The sequence below is a fragment of the Bufo bufo genome, chromosome 1, assembly GCF_905171765.1.
Source record: "Bufo bufo chromosome 1, aBufBuf1.1, whole genome shotgun sequence".
NCBI classification, from domain to species: Eukaryota; Metazoa; Chordata; class Amphibia; order Anura; family Bufonidae; genus Bufo; species Bufo bufo.
Genome location: NC_053389.1, coordinates 232428930 through 232448542, shown reverse-complemented (window position 1 = coordinate 232448542; position 19613 = coordinate 232428930). Strand labels below are relative to the sequence as shown.

At 42.5% G+C, this 19613-nt stretch overlaps 1 protein-coding gene across 4 annotated transcripts in view; it reads left to right on the top strand.

The window, feature by feature from the left end:
- CACNA2D4 (calcium voltage-gated channel auxiliary subunit alpha2delta 4) overlaps positions 1-19613 on the top strand; it is a 256717-nt gene that overhangs the window by 83432 nt on the left and 153672 nt on the right. For all 4 annotated transcript variants that reach the window (XM_040436631.1, XM_040436615.1, XM_040436624.1 and 1 more), the window contains exons 9-19: positions 2926-3000; positions 4343-4432; positions 5039-5152; positions 5479-5557; positions 5711-5844; positions 9717-9794; positions 12565-12645; positions 12782-12856; positions 14042-14128; positions 18356-18427; positions 18689-18750. In XM_040436631.1, coding sequence (XP_040292565.1) covers positions 2926-3000; positions 4343-4432; positions 5039-5152; positions 5479-5557; positions 5711-5844; positions 9717-9794; positions 12565-12645; positions 12782-12856; positions 14042-14128; positions 18356-18427; positions 18689-18750 — 947 coding nt within the window. The remainder of the gene's footprint in view (positions 1-2925; positions 3001-4342; positions 4433-5038; positions 5153-5478; positions 5558-5710; positions 5845-9716; positions 9795-12564; positions 12646-12781; positions 12857-14041; positions 14129-18355; positions 18428-18688; positions 18751-19613) is intronic.

The window sequence follows — 19613 nt, the reverse complement described above, 5'->3', positions numbered from 1 at the left end:
ACCAATCTTGTCTCTGAAGTAAGTGGCCATGTCATCAGCGCAGAGGTCAGAGACGGGTTCTTGAACTTTGGGGCTTAGAAGGGAATGAAAATTGTCAGAGTCTTTTTAAGTTCTTTGAGAGTAGGATACGAAAGATGAAGTACTTCTGTTTGGCAAAGTTGTGGGCCAAATTGTATATTTTAAACATAAATTTATAATGGAGGAAGTCTGCTGATATTCAAGATTTTCTGCACATCTGGAGAACCGCTGGAGAAAGCTCGTTTCAGGTGTGTGTCAGGGTTGACGTGTGTTGGGAGGGTCAGATTGATATTAGAGCAATTTCAACCAGGGTGGTTTTGATGTTGTAATGATTGGCAGCCTGCTCTGGACAGGAGATTGAAGAGGTTGGGGTAAAAACTAACTGTAGAGTGTTAATGAGTTGCTGACAGTTAATGGTGTGTAGGTTTCTATAAGTGCGAAAAGTAAGATTTTTGTGAGTAGAGATAGAGGTCTTAATAGTAAATGAAAGAAGATTGTGGTCAGAAAGTGGGAAGAATTAGTTAATAAAGTTTGAGACTGAGCAGTGTCTGAAGAAGACTAGATCAAGTGTATTGCCCTGTTCATGCGTGGCAGAGGAAGTAAGATAAAGAGAAAGTGAGAGGCTGATGGGGAGATGGCATCATCAATTGGGATATTAAAATCACCCATAAGAGTTGGTGAGGAAGCCAAGCGGCAAAGTGATCCAGGAATTGGTAGAGGAAGCCTAACTACAACTCGCAGAGGGAATTAGCAGAAGACTCTGATAATATCTATTTCAAAAGAGGGGAATGTGAGAGAGTGTTCAGGGGGAATGGCCTGAAAAATGCACTGTGGAGAAAGTAGTATGCCTCCTGTCATCAGGTCCAGGGGTATGGGAGAAGTGAAGTCCACCATAAGATAAGGTGTCAGGGGAAGCAGTGTCTAAGTGTTGAAGCCAGGTTTCTGTAAGGGCCAGCAAGTTCAGAGAGTGTAGGAGGAAAAAGTTGTGGATTATGGGGAGTTTGTTACAAACAGACCGCACGTTCCAGAGCACACAGCTAAGACACTGGAGAACATGTACAGTGAATATTAATACAATGTTCGGGGTTTCTATGTATGGCAGATGAGAAGCTGAAGTTGGCAATGGAGGGAGGGCCAGGGTTTGGTAAAATATCCCCTGCAGCTAGTAGCAGGAAAACAGAAAGAGACAGCAAGTGGTTGAATGATTTGTATGGGTCTTTTTTTATGCTGCACCATTGATAAAGATGGGTCATGGTGATGTATGAGGGTAAAAAGTGTATGTGAACTGAACCTGGGCGAGGGAAGGAGCGACTGATGTGGAGAGAAGGGACAGAGTGTGGAAGTTGTGGTTGATTTTGAAGGTTGACAGCTGTAACAATGAGAACCGCAATAAACTGAGTGAAATAATTTGTTTGAATCGCTCACATAGCATCTCTGTCTGCCCTGTCTAACTGCCCTGATTAACTACCAGGCGCTTAGGCAATAAGGCGCTTTGGCAAAGATGGTGCTTTTGGCTCATGTATAACTCCCTGTGAGTGCTTCCCTTTAGACTGTCTACATTTATAGGGAGTGTGAGAGGGGCACAGGCCGAGTGGGTGCATTATTCTCATAGGCAAGTCTACCTACCACAGTGTCAGTAGTGCATTCCTTAATTTTATGTGCCTACCTCTGTGTCTGTCTGCACTGTATTGGATGCATAAGATTACTGATGTGAGAGTGTGTGTACACTTTAAAGGGCTTCTGTCACTCCACTAAACTCATTATTATTTTTTTGTCTCCTTAAAATCCTTATGCTGCGATTTCTCAATATATAGGGCTATTACTCAGTTTGGTTCATAATGACGCCCCCTTCTCATGTTGATTGACAGGAACAGCCAATGCGCTCGTCCTCTGACTGGCCCTGTCTGCGTTTTAAATCTCGCGCCGGTCTTCAGTGGAGGACGCTCACTCGGCCGCTCCATCCTCAGTGCGCCTGCGCCGGGTGTACATATGACGTCATCGGCGCAGGCGCACTGAGGATGGAGCGGCCGAGCGAGCGTCCTCCACTCAGTGCGCCTGCGCCAACTGAAGAACGGCGCAAGATTTAAAACGCAGACAGGGCCAGCCAGAGGACGAGCGCATTGGCTGGTCCTGTCAATCAACATGAGGAGGGGGCGTCATTATGAATGGAGGATGCGGCTGCTAGCAGCAGGTAGCCGCCCTACCTGCTGCCAGAGAGGTAATTTGCATATTATAAAAGTCAGTTTTTTTATATAACTACTGAACCAAACTGAGTAATAACCCTATATATTGAGAAATCGCAGCATAAGGATTTTAAGGAGACAAAAAAAAAATATGAGTTTAGTGGAGTGACAGAAGCCCTTTAAAGTTGAGTCATGATATCTACACGTACCTTGAAACCATGGCTAGTACAGCTGTAGCATGGCATGTAGCAGTAGACCCCAAGCAGTTACATGAATTGGCCACAAACAGTACTAGCACTGGCACACATAGGGTTGCAAATATGGTACCTCTATGTGTCTGACATTAGCAACCTCATGTACATAATACTGTTGCGCCTCACTTGTGTGCCTTGCATAATCCCCAGCTTCAAATTATCCATATTGAGCTTACTAATATGGTACAGGTAGCTTCTTATCCCTTATATTGTGAGGCACATGGGGTTATTAATTTAGTAACCCCACTGGCCTCACATTCATAGGAAGTAGCCACATATGTCCCTAGGAATCCTATGCACCTCATTTAACCCTATGTGCCATTTTCTGGGTCTGCAGGACCTTCAGCTGAAGGCAGGCCCAGGTAAATTGACCTTTAAAATAAGTAGTTGAGTACCCCTGATACAGAGCATGCAGATCGTACGTTAGCCTCACGTCCCCAGGTTTACTGTTTGGTCTGTTCTTTCTCCAGTACAATGACTATGTCCATTACATTGAGCCATGTTTCAAGGGGATTTTGGTGCAGGCAGACAGAGATAATCGTGAGGTAAGTCTTCATTCTAATTCAGGCTCTTTTTACCTTTAACTTTTCTAAGGCATATAACGTAAAAAATGTAAGAACTTTGCAAATAGTCTAAGTTAAAATTTCAGATCACTTTCTGTTTACAGATCCTATGCAGACCTATATGTATCCATGAGAACAGACTACGAACAAACACCTCGTAGTCTGAGCCTACAGTCATGTGTTACTCCCTTCCATCTCTTCCCACTTTATGTACCCAGTAGAAGTTAGTAAAAAGTAGAGGGGATGGAAGGGAGCACATGTTTGCATAAGCAGACTACACTGGGTTTGTAGATTGATACTAGGGATGAGCGAATCGACTTCGGATGAAACATCTGAAGTCGATTCGCATAAAACTTCGTTCTAATACTGTACGGAGCAGGAGCTGCGTACTGTATTAGAATGTATTGGCTCCGATGAGCCGAAGTTATTGCTTCAACTTCATAAATTAATTTGTAGTGTAAAAAAACATTTCCCGAACTCAGGTTCGGACACTTGGAACTAAACCAGAGTTCGGGAAATGGTTTTTTTATAGTACAAATTAATTTATGAAGTTATAACTTCGGCTCATCGGAGCCAATACATTCTAATACTGTACGGAGCTTGCAAAAAAAATGCTTGCAACGGTTTCAATTTTTTTTTAGATAGGAGTAATAAAATGGTTGCAGAGGTGAATACAGGCTTTCTCCAATTCCATTATTTAATAGAAACTGTTAGCAGTTTTGACCATGCTAAACTTTTGCCAGCACTAGGTAGGAGATTATCATCAAGAGAATAGAGTAAAATGCTCTGTGAGTGAAGTTGTTTCATAGCTGCTTCCCTCTGTTCTGAGTGACATCTGTAACATCCAATCAGGTGACAGCTACAGCTGTCACCCATAGCATAGAGTAGGGCATTGAAGTAGCTCAATGCAGGGAGCACATTGCAGTGAAGCTCTGCCTCCAGTGCACTTTCAGGAGCAAAATAAAACTTCTTATTCTCACTGCTCCTGAATCTGATAATAAATGCTAAAGGGATGTGTGTCCTTCTCTCCACAGCCCCTTCCTAGTTCTGTCACCAGTTTAGAAAGCCTATTCACTACAATAGGAGTTACAGAAACATTGGAGGGCTGGCCCACTCAGCTGTTTCTGTAAGGCAGCTACCTGGGGCCATCACTTAGTCCCATCCCACCATGCAAAGAGCAATATGGGACAACCTTTTTAAGTTATTCAAAATAATGTGTCAAAGTGATCAAAATTCTTCGGTGGTCAATGATCCAGGCCTCAGGAACAGGTGTAGAACTTGTGCTCAGTATGTCACTGCTTTCTATTCTCTCCCTTATTTACAGCATTTCAAGCAGCTAGTGGACGAATTACAGGCCAAAGGTGTGGGAACTGTCAATAAAGCCCTCATTGAGGCATTTAAAATCTTAAAGGAGGTACTGTAAACTCATGTGTCTTACCAATATTGTAAAACATAGTATATTCTGTATAAAACATTGCAAGAGTTCTCATCCGTTTATTACTTTTCCATAAAATGTTCCTTTTGATTAATGGAGTGTTCCCCATCCATAGAAAGTGATGGTATTTTGCTCAAGCCAAATGCTTCGACAAAGCTCTAGTGTTAGATGTGTCTTAGATTGTGACTGCCTTCTGATGGTTGTTAGGACATCCTATGCAGCCATGTAAATGCGCATTGAACACCTTTTGAAGTTTGAGAGAATCACCAGTTTGCTGTCTTTGTAATTCCAGTGGACTTCAGTGGAGAGAACAGGGCTTGTGTGGCCTCCTCTGCTATTTGAGTATGTTTTTGGAGGTCGAGTGGGTTCTGAATCCCAGAGGTGGGATTCTGGCCCCACACTAACATTAAACTTGCACAGCAGTAGGCTAGATGTGGTGGTGTGTAAGTCAAATTCAAATGGGAACTCAGTGCCGGTCAATTTCAGTATCAGTTGGGTTCCCAGAAGAATTTTCCAGTAAGAGTGCACTTTTTAATAGTTGTAGTTATGTGTGAAATATCTCTGTATTCATTTGTGTTACTATAGTTCCGAGAGGCTGGTCAGGGTGGACTTTGTAACCAGGCAATTATGCTGATCACCGATGGGGCCGTGGAAGATTATGAGCAAGTGTTTGAAAAATATAATTGGCCTGAAAAGAAGGTAAGATACCCACTTTTCTATATATTATTTATTATGCATTTCCTAGTTGGCCTGTTAATAACATATAATTTACTGGCACTCTGATTCCTTCCAAAACATGCTAATCTTGCTTATTATGATAGTAACTTGAGTTATTATCAATGTCAGAAATGTACCAAAATGATTGTAGTATAGGGGAGATTATTGTGCCCATGGCGGTGCCCATTTTTCTGAATTCAGAATCTGCTGCATGATGCAGATTTTGGACCTCATCTGATGTGAGATGTACATTCATCGGTTCTTTGTGCTGCTTTGTGAGTTTTAACAGAGTAATTTTTTTTTTCTAGGTCCGAATGTTTACATATCTTATAGGGAGAGAAGTGACATTTGCAGAGAATGTAAAATGGATCGCATGTAGCAACAAAGGTATCTTTGATAAATGAATCCTGTTTACATATGATATAGGTAATTGTGGACAGATAAACTGTACGGGGTGCTGTAATGACATATAATTACAACAAGCTTTATATCAGTCTGTGCAGTGTGGTGTATGACACGCTTTTTTCTTTTTTTTTGTAGGGTACTATACACAGATCAGTACTCTGGCTGATGTCCAGGAGAATGTGATGGAATACCTCCATGTGCTTAGCCGGCCAATGGTCATCAACCATGACCACGATATAATCTGGACGGAGGCATACATGGATAGTGCGGTAGGTTAATTACGGACATTACTTAATGAGTGACTTTCACCTACAGATGATCCCTGGAAAAGGCTAAACCTCTTGTATCCACTAAATATCCAATTAAAATAAATCTGCCTTATATAATGAGGGGTGGCGTATGGTTGTCAGATACATTATGATCACTTCAGCTAATAAGTTGCAAACGGAATGACCTGTCAATCACCTCCAGATTGACACAAGGAAACTGCTTTTATGTCTCATACAAGTTGCAACTCATCATTTTATCCCATTGCTCATTTGTGTCATTTTGTTCATCGCAGCTGCATAGTATTGGGGCTTATGTATGAAAATGGGCACAAGAGGAAGATGGGGCAAGCCACTCAACTCTGACTACATCTGGTTTATTGCTATATTATCCAATATTGTCCCACTCTTGTATTTTTAAAGGGGTTGTCACATTTGGACATTTATGACAACATTCAAGGGGTATACCTTAAATGTTCAATAGGTGAGGTTCCCACCTCTGGGAGCTGATCCTGTCTTAAGAAAGGGGCCTTGTCTCATAACGCCTGAAATGGAACGGTGGCCATACTTTTATGGAGCTCCCAAAAATAGCTAAGTAAAAGCTCACGGCTATTTTTGGAAGACCCATAACAATGAATGGAGAAAGCTGCACCTGCACGGTGTCCTCTCCTTTTATAGCAGGACCTCACCTATTGTATATTTATAGCATATCCTGTAGACATGCCATAGATGTCCATTTGGGACGACCCCTTTAAAGGTGTTGCCACATGAATAAATATTGATTTAACATGTTGTACTAGGCAAAATATAACCATTTTTCAACTGTAATACTTAAAAATGCTCCAGCTTCTAGATATTGCTGTAACATACTTTTTATGGCACCCCCTGCTGTGCTTTTCATTCCTTCTCAGAACATCCACCCAATGTGTGGGATGCTCTTCTTCATGGGTGGAGTGATTCCAGCTATTGTGCAGTTCAGCCAGTAAAAGTTGGCGCGCTAGAAGTTGCTTCTTGTCACCGACACAAACCCCTCCTAAGCATAAGGTCTATACAGATTTGTAGTCTCTGTAGCTAAACATGAATGCTTTCATCCACCAACAACAGAGATCTGGAAAATACTGAATTGAAACAAATTAGAAATTTGCAGAACTTCCACATACACCAAATGCATTTTATTTACATAGAATTTACACTGAGAATGCCGCACATTAATTTTCACATAGGCCTAAAGGTACATTCACACGACCGCATAAATGGGCCCGCATCCATTCCGCAATTTTACGGATTGGGTGCGTTCCCATTCATTTCAATGGGGCTGCACACTGTTGTTCTGTTCCACAGTGCCGCAAAAAATATAGAGCATGTCCTATTCTTGTCCGCAATCGCGGACAGGAATAGGCATTCTCTATATAGCGCTGGCCATGTGCGGTCCGCAAAATGCGGAACGCACACGGCCAGTATCCGTGTTTTGCGGGTCCGCAATTTGCAGATTGCAAAACACTTACGGTCGTGTGAATTTCACCTGTGTGCGGAACACACTGCACACGGACCTATAGTAGCCAATGGTGCAATTCACACCTCTGTTTTTCTACACAGACTCAGGGACCATATGGAGGGCCTGCACTACCTTTGTCCGTGTCTCATGGAACACGGCCCTGGTGGCGGTCGTCAGATCCATTTCCTACTCTGTGCATTGCAAACATGACCACAACGCACGGATGATTTTAATAATGGCCATCTCAATCCTGTCTAAGCTTTCACCAAGGAAAAATCACTGTATATTCTATTACTCAACCACCGGACTGTAGCTCCAGCATAGCCTTGGTTGTCTAATAGACTATACGGTAAAATTTCTTTAATCTGCCATCAATATGAAGTGATGGGTACTCGATAATCGGATGCCAGATTTGGGGAATTTTACTGTATTTACCTTCGTTTGTCTGATTTTTGTTTGAGTCTCATTTCTCATTGTAATTTCGTACCATTTTTCCCACCACCTGGTTCCAATCCACCCATAATCCCATCATCCTAACCATGCCGCAGCTTCCACAGTCTGAAGAGGTAACCGGTGCTTTCAGTGTTGTGGTTGCCTCGTGTCCCAGTGGTGCTAGTTTGGTTAATGTTTGTGAAAGTTCTTTTGCTCGCTCATTGCACAAGTCAATATTGTGTCGTGGTGTGGTAGAAATGCACACTCGTAAGCTATACCATATTACACACTTTGGGGAGATTTATTAAAACTGGTGTAAAGGAAAACTGCCTGCCCATAGCAACCAATCAGATTCCACCTTCCATTTTTCAGAGCTCCTTTGGAAAATGAAAAGTGGAATCGGATTGGTTGCTACGTCCAACTAAGCCAGTTTTCCTTCACACTAGGTTTGATAAATCTCCCCCTTTTTCTTTAGATTTTTATAGCTCTATCTCATCCTGGAAATTTGCATGAAAATCGTGGCTGCCATTACAGTTCCCACTTGATAGGTCACTCAGCTTTCAGGTTTCCCTTACTGTATTCCATGGTGTGGCAGATGGTGCTGCCTGCTGGATCAGGTAGGTATAGTGCATATTGGGGGAAGGGTGACAAACACAATTAACCCTTAATCAAGGAAGAAGATATTTGATTATTCACCCTCATTGTGGACAACAAGCGACAGACATTGACCACGCATCAGTAGATCTGATAGTTGCTGGGAGATCTGCAAATAGCTTTAAGGGTTCTGCCCAGCAACCATCATTTTAATGGTAGCATTGGCTTGGCACTTTGCTTCCTCCCTATCACTGAATAAAGACACAGAGAGCAGGTCATTACTAATATAAGTCAAATGTGCCAAACTACGGTTGATTTCTCACGAAGAAAGAATATTCTTGCCTGTAGCGTCACCTATAGGTGGGTATCCCAAGAAGTTAGGGTTTCCCATCCTTTACAGCCTGGACTAAAACCCTACCATTTTTTTTTTGAGAGAGAGAAAAAAAAAAAAGGTTAAAATCAAGTAATACGCAAGCACTTATAATCACTGTATGTACAGAAGAAAAAGTAATTCTTCTTATTGGCAATCCAGACCCCAAAATACCAAATGTCACACCTAAAACTTCAGATTAATTCAGATACATAAATTAATCAGACTCCAGACCAGACCCCTAAATCAGACCCCAAGAGTTTGTGGAACTACAGCTGGAAAACGCTTCTATAAGTGAATGTCTGACACGAAGAGTAGTTTAAGATATACCTCAAGTAGAAGCGTCCAGTGGTGGTAGCTTTACCTCTCTTCATCTGCTTCTTGGCATTGTGCACAAGGTAATACCAAGTGTTTGTGTTCCTCAGCCATGATGACTCCATACAGCAAAGCTCATGATGATCAGTTATTGTGCTTACATTGCTTCCATGAAAAGTTTTGTAAGTCTATATATCTGTTGCCTTGTTCAGACCCTCAGGTCCCTCACCCCAGCTTATTACATTGTATCAGAGATTTCTCTTCAAATGGGCAAGCAATGTTCTTGAACATAGTGAGGAAACAAAGTATGTTCCAGACTCAGGTTCCAGACTATTGGATTAGCCAGATGCCTGCACAAGATAAAGTTCATTGCATACTGAGAGTGTTGAACATGTGAGTTGCTCATTACACAGAAGATGAAATGCAGAACAACATTGTGACCTGACGCATGGATCTGTGGAGGGCATCAGAGCATCTACATCTGCAAATAACGTGTATATATATATATATATATATATAGCTTGACAAAGGCCTCATTGAGAAGGCCGAAACGTTGCTGGGGAATTAAAGTTTGGGGTCTTCACCCTTTCACGTCAATCTGGAAGTGCTGCCTCGTTCTTTGGAAAAAAAAAAATATATATATAATGAGCATTTTCTGTCTGTCTGCAGCTCTTTGCTTCCCAGGCCCAAAGTCTGCTTCTTATGACAACTGTGGCCATGCCTGTGTTCAGCAAGAAAAATGAGACGGTGAGTCATATTGGAAATGGAAAGAGATATTACGATGACTGCCAGTGAAAGAGAGAATTAAACTGACGGGACAGGTGTAGACTGCCAGACAGGGGCGTAGCTATAGGGGGTGCAGAGGTACCAGGTCCAGGAGCCTGTGGGGACTTATAGACCCCTGTACCACATAAGAAGGCACCAGTATTATAGAAATTGCATGCTGGTCAAGTAACACCTCTGGCTAGAGGAAAGGGATTAGGTCAAGAATTTGGCATGGGCGGGGTGCCATTTCAATTTTTGCCTCAGGCAGCACGAAGGCTATGTGCTTTCCTGCCCCTGGCCACAAAGCATTAAGGAAAAGGGGGCCAAGCTGAACTCTTGCACCAGGGCCCATGAGCCTTTAGCTGCACCCCTGCTGCCAGAGAAAGAAAGAATGAGACAGATGGGGCGGGATGTTACTGCCAGTGAAAGGGGGGAAAGAGACAGACAAGACCAACTGAGACTGCCAGAGAAAGAGTAAGACAAATAGAGACTGGGACTGATGGGCTGAGGCTGCCATGGAAAGGATAGAAAATTGTTGTGCTTTCTTTCAACTTGGTAGAAGAAATTCTGGCCTTAGTGTCCATTCACATGTCCGCAATTCTGTTCCGCATTTTGCGGAACAGAATTGCGGACCCATTCATTTCTATGGGGCAGCAGGATGTGCTGCCCGGATCCGGAATTGCGGATCCGCACTTCCGAGTCCGCAATTCCGTTCCCGAAAAAAATAGAACATGTCCTATTCTTGTCCGCAATTGCGGACAAGATTAGGCATTTTCTATTAAGTGCCGGCGATGTGCGGTCCGCAAAATGTGGAACGCACATCGCCGATGTCGGCGTTTTGCGGACCCGTGGATCCGCAAAACACACACGGACATGTGAATGGACCCTTAGCTTTCTCCGTGTTTAGTAAAGCTGGTGGACAACCAGTATTGGCTGCCAAAATGCATCCCACGGGGGAGTTACTCTTTGAATATCAAGTTGTCTTTGAATCACAAGTCAACCTAGTTATAGTATCACATCCCTCATTTCCATATCTGCCATGCAGGAGTTTGGGAAAGCTAAGTAACAAGCCCTGTAGGATCTGTACTGACGAACACATTAGTTGTCACTCAGCTTTCCCAGAAACAGATGTAACAGAACAGCTTGACAGAAGAGGAAGCTCAAAAAAAAAAACTTTAAATGTCCCAGATCTTCCAGCCAGGAAAGACTCACTGGTGCTGGGAAATTTAACATTTCTTATGGGGATAAGGAACTTTCAATCACGCTGACTTATTTAATCCCCTAAAAATCTTTGAGACCTTCATCTATGAGGTAGAGGATTGCAGGCGATACTTTAAATCAGTAGATGCCTATTGATTTCAATGGGAAATAGGCAATGGCTTTAAGAGTATATCCACTGGGGGAGACTAAACACTGTGGACTTGGAAACCCGCAGCGTTATTCACTAAAAGCAATGTCAATGAGATTTTAAGATATCTTATAAGAGGGTTGGAAGTCAGCCTTGTACCTGTTACCAAAAAGACCATTTCCTTTACAGCAGCAAAAAGAGAGGAACAATACAGGGAGAGTACAGGGAGACTTATTCTGCATTAGTTTATTTTATTTATTCCTACATTTACTGATTCCTACATCAGCCATAAATGTAATTCAATACCAAGAAGATGGAAGACCTTATTATTCTGGTGCCAGCGTGCCAACCAGTGCCATCCAGTCTGCACCCCTTAGGGAGGCCAGGTCTTAATGATGACCATCCTCATCTTTTGCTGACTTTACTTCTTCCAAATCATCCTTCAAAGTTTCCATGTCCTAGAAAAGTCAGCGAGATGCAGAGAGAGGAGGAGCTGGATGTTCCCGATGACATATTCTCATCGATATTAGATGATGTGGAAAAGCAGATGGCAGAAGGAGGCTCCCACCTGTAGGACAGGAGAGCTCTGGGTTTGGAGATCTGGGTATGCCAGAGCTGATTAATATTCAGTGTTTGCTGTTAAATAACATGCAGGAGATTGCAGCCAAAAACAACAATAATTTGCATATTGTTCCCCCATTTAACCAGCCAAACCCCATACCAGCAACAGCCCGTCATTAAAGGTGCAGTGTGGCCATTAACAATAAAGAAGGACTGTACAGTGCGGTCTTCATTATTAAATGAAAGGCAGCTGCGGGCTGATTGGCCACGAGGTTCCTCACCGCAGCATGACCGCAACCCGCCCTCTATTTAACAATTGTATTATCATAGCTTGCTAATACATGAGATGATGCAGTACCTTCCGATCATGGTGGAGATATTACCTATATGAGGGTCTTTGGCTGTGAAAAGATATGCAAACCATTGAGAGGAGGTAACTAGGAACACAAGGTCCGGAGTACAGATGCATTCTGGATTTTGGAACTGGAGACCAGGGCACCCAGAGGTTTAAATCTTCACTCAGACCTTGCGTGTGAGACAGGACATGCAAGAGTGAGCTGGTGGCTGTTGCTGTAGACGGGTGTTATTCCATAGGTCATCAATATTTAAATCCCGGAGAATCCCTTTCATAGTTACAGGTGCATGGACATTCAGGGCAATAGTTTGGCAGTTCCTGGACTGGGTTCCCCCAAAATCAGCAGCATGCATGCATCTAGATGACCTCATAACATATACAACCCCTAACAAGGGTTGTATAGAGGTGTCTGTGGACATTTTAGTGGTTGTGGCTGCTTCATCTATTAGAGGAATTTTTCTCATATAACTGTTGCCTCTTCTCTGCAGAGATCAGAAGGAATTCTTTTGGGAGTTGTAGGATCTGATGTTCCCTTGCGTGAACTGTTGAAATTGGCTCCGAGGTACAAGGTAAGAAATTACTGTATATAATAACTGGAGTCATAATATTACAAATCCACAGCGCCCTCAGGTGATGACACTATTTAATGTTTTGATATGATGCCTATAAGAAATTATTTTTCTTTTCTCTTTCTTATTTCCTCAGCTCGGGGTTCATGGTTACGCCTTTCTGAACACAAATAACGGTTACATACTCTCTCACCCTGACCTGCGCCCCCTGGTGAGCTTTTCTGTAACTACTATTATTCAACTTCATAATGCTGTAGGCACAAAATGGCCCGTCTATTGTGGGACTGACAATACGTTTTCTGAATAAGGCACACACTAAGGGCATTGAAAATAACAATTCATACAAATATTTACTTGTTTGATTCAAAGCCTAGACCAGTGGTGGCGAACCTATGGCACGGGTGCCAGAGGCGGCACTCAGAGCCCTCTCTGTGGGCACCAGCAAGCTGAAAAAAGTCTATGGTGTACCAATATGCCTTAGACTTTTCCTGCCATTCATCAGCGCAGGGCACGCAATGAACGGCACAGGCAGTGCTAATGTTAAAGTACATGGAAGTTATACTACAGGGTGGGCCATTTATATGGATACACCTTAATAAAATGGTAATGGTTGGTGATATTAACTTCCTGTTTGTGGCACATTAGTATATGTGAGGGGGGAAACTTTTCAAGATGGGTGGTGATCATGGCGGCCAGTTTGAAGTCAGCCATTTTGTATCCAACTTTTGTTTTTTCAATAGGAACAATACAGGGATACTGGAAGCCTGTGCTAGCATTTATCCTGCGGTGTTGCTATCAGTGTGTGAAGAGTGGGAGAAGAGGGTTGCATTGACAATCCAACACAATGGGCAGCACATTGAACACATTTTATAAGTGGTCAGAAACTTGTAAATAACTCATGAAAGAATAAAGTTACGTTAAAACCAAGCACACCATTGTTTTTCGTGTGAAATTCCCAATAAGTTTGATGTGTCACATGACCCTCTTCCTATTGAAAAAACAAAAGTTGGATTCAAAATGGCCGACTTCAAAATGGCCGCCATGGTCACCACCCATCTTGAAAAGTTTCCCCCCTCACATATACTAATGTGCCACAAACAGGAAGTTAATATCACCAACCATTCCCATTTTATTAAGGTGTATCCATATAAATGGCCCACCCTGTATATTGCATGGTAATATTCAGGATAAATTGCTGTGTATGCACTATGCGATAAATAAGTAGGTTTTGGGTTGCAGTTTTGGCACTCTGTCTCTAAAAGGTTCGTCATCACTGGCCTAGACCCTAGTGTTAATGAAGCAGCAATGGGGATAGGGGAGTGGTGTGCTGTGTCCCTCTCAACTGGGCCCTTGTGCCTCCTCAAAATAATCTAATATCTGGTTTGTTATCTTCCAGTACAAGGAAGGAAAGAAACTTAGACCAAAGCCGAATTATAACAGTGTTGACCTTTCAGAAGTGGAATGGGAAGATCGGGACGAGATTGTGAGTAACATGATGTGCTAGGTTTTGTTGCATCTAGTGCCTTGAAAAAGTATTGATACCTCTTTTCCACATTTCTTCACGTTACGCCCACAAACTTAAAGGGATTATCCGACACCAACAAATGCTCCCCCATATGCCGGGCCCCTCACATTGATTCTACTTGCTTTATCCCCACTCCTGGTCCCTGCATGGCCGCAGCTGCTTCTCCCCATGCGCGGATGAAAATATCCGGTGTCGGGGGTGAGCAGCCAATGACAGGCGGGGACGGGGACAAGCCTCCCTAGCATCGCGGGTGACGCTAGGGAGGCTCGTCCCCGTCACTGCCTGAAATTGGGTTGTCCCACGAAAAATATTCTACAGTTTTCAATATCCATAGCCATTGAAGTATTCAATAAAATATCAGTATAGCGCCACCTACTGCTCACTGAGAAAGCCGCACATGCTCAGTTTCATCCTTCAACTGCCTCCTGAGCTGTGATAGATAGACTATGGACACGCCCCCTTAGCTGAAGCAGAAAAGACACTCCCTTTGACCTGTCAGCTTGATATAAATCTAGCAGAGCAATGAATGGGGAGATCTCTGGATTTATGTGAGGTACAGGGCTGGTTTTAGCTTTGTTAGAAAGAGGTTTTAATGTACTGTCATTTTTTACATTAGTCATGGGATAACCCCTTTAAATCTATTTTATTGGCATTTAATGTGATAGACCAACACAAAGTTAAAGGTATGTGTGAAGCGGGAAAAAAAATTATACTTGGTTTTCAAAAATTTTCATAAATAAAAATCGGGAAACTGTGGCGTGCATTTGTATTCAGTCCCCCTAAATCAAGTCTTTTAGGACCAGCTTTCACTGCAATTACAGCTGCAAGTCTTTTGGGGTATGTCTATACCAGCTTTGCACATCCAGAGGCTGAAATATTTGCCCATTCTTCTTTGCAAAATAGCTCAAGCTCAGTCAGATTGGATGAAAAGAGTCTGTGAACAGTAATTTTCAAGTCTTGCCACAGATTCTCAATGGGATTTAGGTCTGGACTTTGACTGGGCCATTCTAACACATGAATATGCTTTGATCTAAACCATTCCATTGTAGCTCTGGCTGTATGTATAGGGTCGTTTCCTGCTTGATGGTGAACCTCTGCCCCAGTCTAAAGTCTTTTGCAGTCTCTACCAGGTTTTCCTTCAGGATTTTCCTGTATTTAGCTCCATCCATCTTCCCGTCAACTCTGACCAACTTCCCTGTCCCTGAAGAAAAGCATCCCCACAGCTTGATTCTGCCTCCACCATGTTTCACGGTGTGCATGGTGTGTTCAGGGTGATGTGCACTGTTAGTTTACAGTAACACAGAGGCATTTAGGTAAAAAAAGTTAAACTTTGGTCTCATCTAACCAGAGCATCTTCTTTCACATGTTTGCTGTATCCCTAACATGGCTTGTGGCAAACTGCAAATGGGACTTCTTATGGTTTGCTTTCAAAAATGGCTTTCTTGGCAGATTTGTGGAGTACATGACTAATAGTTGTCCTGTGGACAGATTCTCCCACCTGAGCTGTGGATCAGTGCAGCTGCTCCAGAGTGACCATGGATCTCTTGGCTGCTTTTCTAATTAGTGCTTTTTTTGAACGGCCATGTCTTGGTAGGTTTGCAGATGTTGCATACAGCTCAGGGCAAGGGAGAGCATCGGAGCATGAAATTCTGTGCTGTATCATATAGCAGTCACTGGCTGGCTATGCCATGTTTAAAAGAGTTTTCTGAGACTTTAATACTGATGACCTATACTCCGCATAGGTCATCGGTATCTGATCAGTGGGGGTCTGACACCTGGGATCCCCGCTGATCAGCTGTTCGAGAAGGCAGCAGCACTCCTGTGAGCGCCACTGCCTTCTTACGGATTACCATGCACAGCACTGTACATTGTATAACGGCTGTGCTTGGTATTGCAGCTCAGCCCCATTCACTTCCATTCACTTCCTAGGCCACGTGATCGCAGTAGTGCCGCAGCCTCCTCTTAGATTTTCTTAGGCCAATGACGACAGCTGACGAGCCTACCAAGCACAGTGCCGCACATAGTATAGCGGCTATGCTTAGTATCACACTTAGCGCCAATCACTTTTATGGGGCTGAGCTGCGCCTAGCCCACATGACGGATGAACGTGTCGTCATTGGCCTAGGAAAAGCTGAGAGAAGGCTGCAGCACTACTGTGAGCGCCGCTGCCTACAGATAAAAACCCTATTAAATGTCACCTGTCTGACTTGGGAAGAAGTGCAGCGCCACCTTTAAAAGATTAAAATAAACGTATCACCTGGTCCAGATGGTGTACACCCCTGCATACTAAGGGAACGAAGAAATGTAATAGACATACCATTATTTCTAATAATTACTGATGTTCTTATGGCTGGGTCTGTCCTGCAGGACTGGCGCATAACAAATGTGGTGCCAGTATTCACAAAGGAGTCAAAAGTAATCCTGAAAACTATAGGCCTGTAGGTTTAACCTGTATTGTGGGTAAATTGTTTGAAGGTTTTCTAAGAAATGCTATCCTGGAGTATCTCAATGAAAGTAAGTGTATAACACTGTATCAGCATGGCTTCATGAGGGATTGATCTTGTCAAATTATTCAAATCAGTTTCTATGAGGAGGTAAGTTCTAGAATGGACTGGGTTGAGTGACTGGATACCGTAGATCATGATTTTTCCAAAGCATTTAATACTGTGCTACATAAAGTTGGTATATAAAATGAGAATGCTTAGACTAGAGGAAAATGTGTGTATTTAAGAAAGTAACTGGCTCAGTGATAGAAAGCAACGGGGTGGTTATTAATTGTACATAATCAGATTGGGTCACTATTAGTAATGGGTTACCACAGGGGTCAGTATTGGGTCCTGTTCCCTTTATTATATCCATAAATGATCTTGTAGAGGCATTGTACAATAAAATATCCATTTGCAGGCATTACTAAACCGATTAAAGTAATTATCCCTTTGCTGATTAAGCTATTTTCTGTTTTTGCGTTTTCGATTTTTGCTCCCTACCATCCCGGAGCCATAACTTTTTTATTTTTCCGTATGAGGACTTGTTTTTTGTGGAACAAGTTGTACTTTCTAATGGCACCATTTAATAGGATGTAGTGGGAAGCTGGGATAAAAATTCCAAATGGGGTGGAATTGAAAAAATGAGACGCAATTCTGCCAGTTTTATGGATTTTGTTTTTTGTGGCATTCACTATTCGGTAAAACTGACTTGTGCTCTTCATTCTCCAGGTCAGTACGATTATGAAGATACCATATTTGTATAGTTTTTCTTGTGTTTTTAATACTAAAAAAAACTTTTGTAAAAAATTGTTTACTTTTGACCTCCAAAGCTTTTTTTTTATAGTTATGTATACGGAGCTGTGTGAGGGCTAATTTTTTGTGGGACAATCTGTAGTTCTTATTAATTAACCATTTTGAATTGTGTACAATTTTTGATTCAATTTTTTGGGAGGTAAAGTGATGTAAAAATGGCAAGTCATCCACAAATTTTTTTTTCCTGTTACGCTATTCACCATATGGCAGTGATGGCTAACCTTGGCACTCCAGCTGTGGTAAAACTACAACTCCCAAGATGCTCCCCTTGCTTGGCTACTCTTAGAACTCTATAGAAATAAATGGAGCATGCTGGGAGTCGTAGCTTCACCACAGCTGGAGTGCCAAGGTTAGCCATCACTGCCATATGGGGTAAGTTTTTTATATTTTAATAGTACAGTGTTTTTGCACGTGGCGATGCCCATGATGTTAATTTTTTTTATTGTTTATTTTGTCTATTAATAGAAATGGATGGATATAAGTCTATTTTTCATCCTAAAGAACTATGGAGGTCATTTATGGCACATATTCTATCACACGCCATGGTGCAGCAGAATCTGCGACTTCTTCCCTGCTCATGCCAGGTCTAAAAAAGTGGGCATGGCGGGGAAGGGGAAGGGGACGGGCCAGTTGGCCCGTCTCATTCATCATTTTCTATGTCTGGTTTAGGCGCAGAAAATAGTCTAAATGTAAGACAGCTAGGAAGCTGGATGCGACAAAGTTATGTAGAGGTCTATGCCACTTTGGTGATCCACTGCCGGTCTTAATAAATGTGACCCTAGGTCTTGTACTTTATTCACATTCTAAGTTGCATTCACACTAACTAGAGTATTTGGTTACTTGTGTCCCTGTCATGACTTTGCATATTTATTTTGCCTGCACACAGCTTCGGAGTGCAATGATCAATGGAGAGACAGGAACTTTATCGATGGAGGTCAAGGTCACTGTTGACAAAGGGGTAAGATGCCAGATGCTTTTCAAAGCAAATATATTCTAGGCACATCTAAAATAAACTACGTTTTGCATGGAGTAATGGTTCTCCCCACTTGATACTGCTCTTCTTATGGAGCCAATCTTCTTTTCCATTCCCAAATGAAAATAAAGCGAACTCCTCACCTTTACATTCAGCTCCCCTGGGTAACTTCAGATAAATTACAGTCATACAATACTCTTAGGCACCTTGACATTCACCCTACAAATTCAACCTGTTCTTTTACAGAAGCGTGTCCTGTTCCTGACCAGCGACTATTTCTACACGGCCATCAGTGAAACTCCATTCAGGTACAACAGTAAATAGAACTATCCACAGATCTTCTGTCTCTTCGACTTGATGATGAGAACAGGGCCCTGTGGAGGCCATATAATCACTTCCAGGACTCCTTGTACTTCTTTACTCTGAAGATGGTTCCTAATGACATTGGCCGTATGTTTGGCGATGTTGTCCTGCTGCAGAATAAATTTGGAGCCAATCAGATGCCTCCCTGATGGTATTACATAATGGATAAGTATCTGCCTGTATTTTTCAGCATTGAGGACACCATTAATCCTGACCATGTTGAAGACTCTAAAGGCAGTGGTTTGCCGAGAAAACAGTGCAGCAGATGAAAACCTATCATGCTTACTTCCCTTCAAAATCGGAAAAGGTCTAGCAGTGCCATCAGCTCAGAACTGGGAGAAACCAGTTTAACCCAGGTACACCCATTTATTATATGAATAAGTCTGGCCTGAATTGTTCTTCATGAAAGAATTTTGGCCAAAATTCCATAATATCAATGTGGAAACAAGGCTAAGCGACTCAGCGATGCACAAAAAAATAGGAGCTGGGATGCAAAAAAATGGCAGCAGGTGCATTGTCAAAATTTAATATATTAGGCAGAACCACAAGACAGTTTGTTCAACAAACCATTATGAGTGCCAGCAGACAACAGTGGAGCATGGTGGAGGTTGCTTTTAAGTTTAGGGCCTCATTTCAGCAAATGGATTTGGGGCTTTGGTCAGGATTAATGGTGTCCTCAGTGCTGATAAAACACAGGCAGATACTTATCTATCAGGCAGTACCATCAGAATTATCTTCAGCGTATAGAAGAGCAAGGAGTCCTGGAAGTGATGACATAGCCACAGAGCCCTAATGTTAATATCATCGA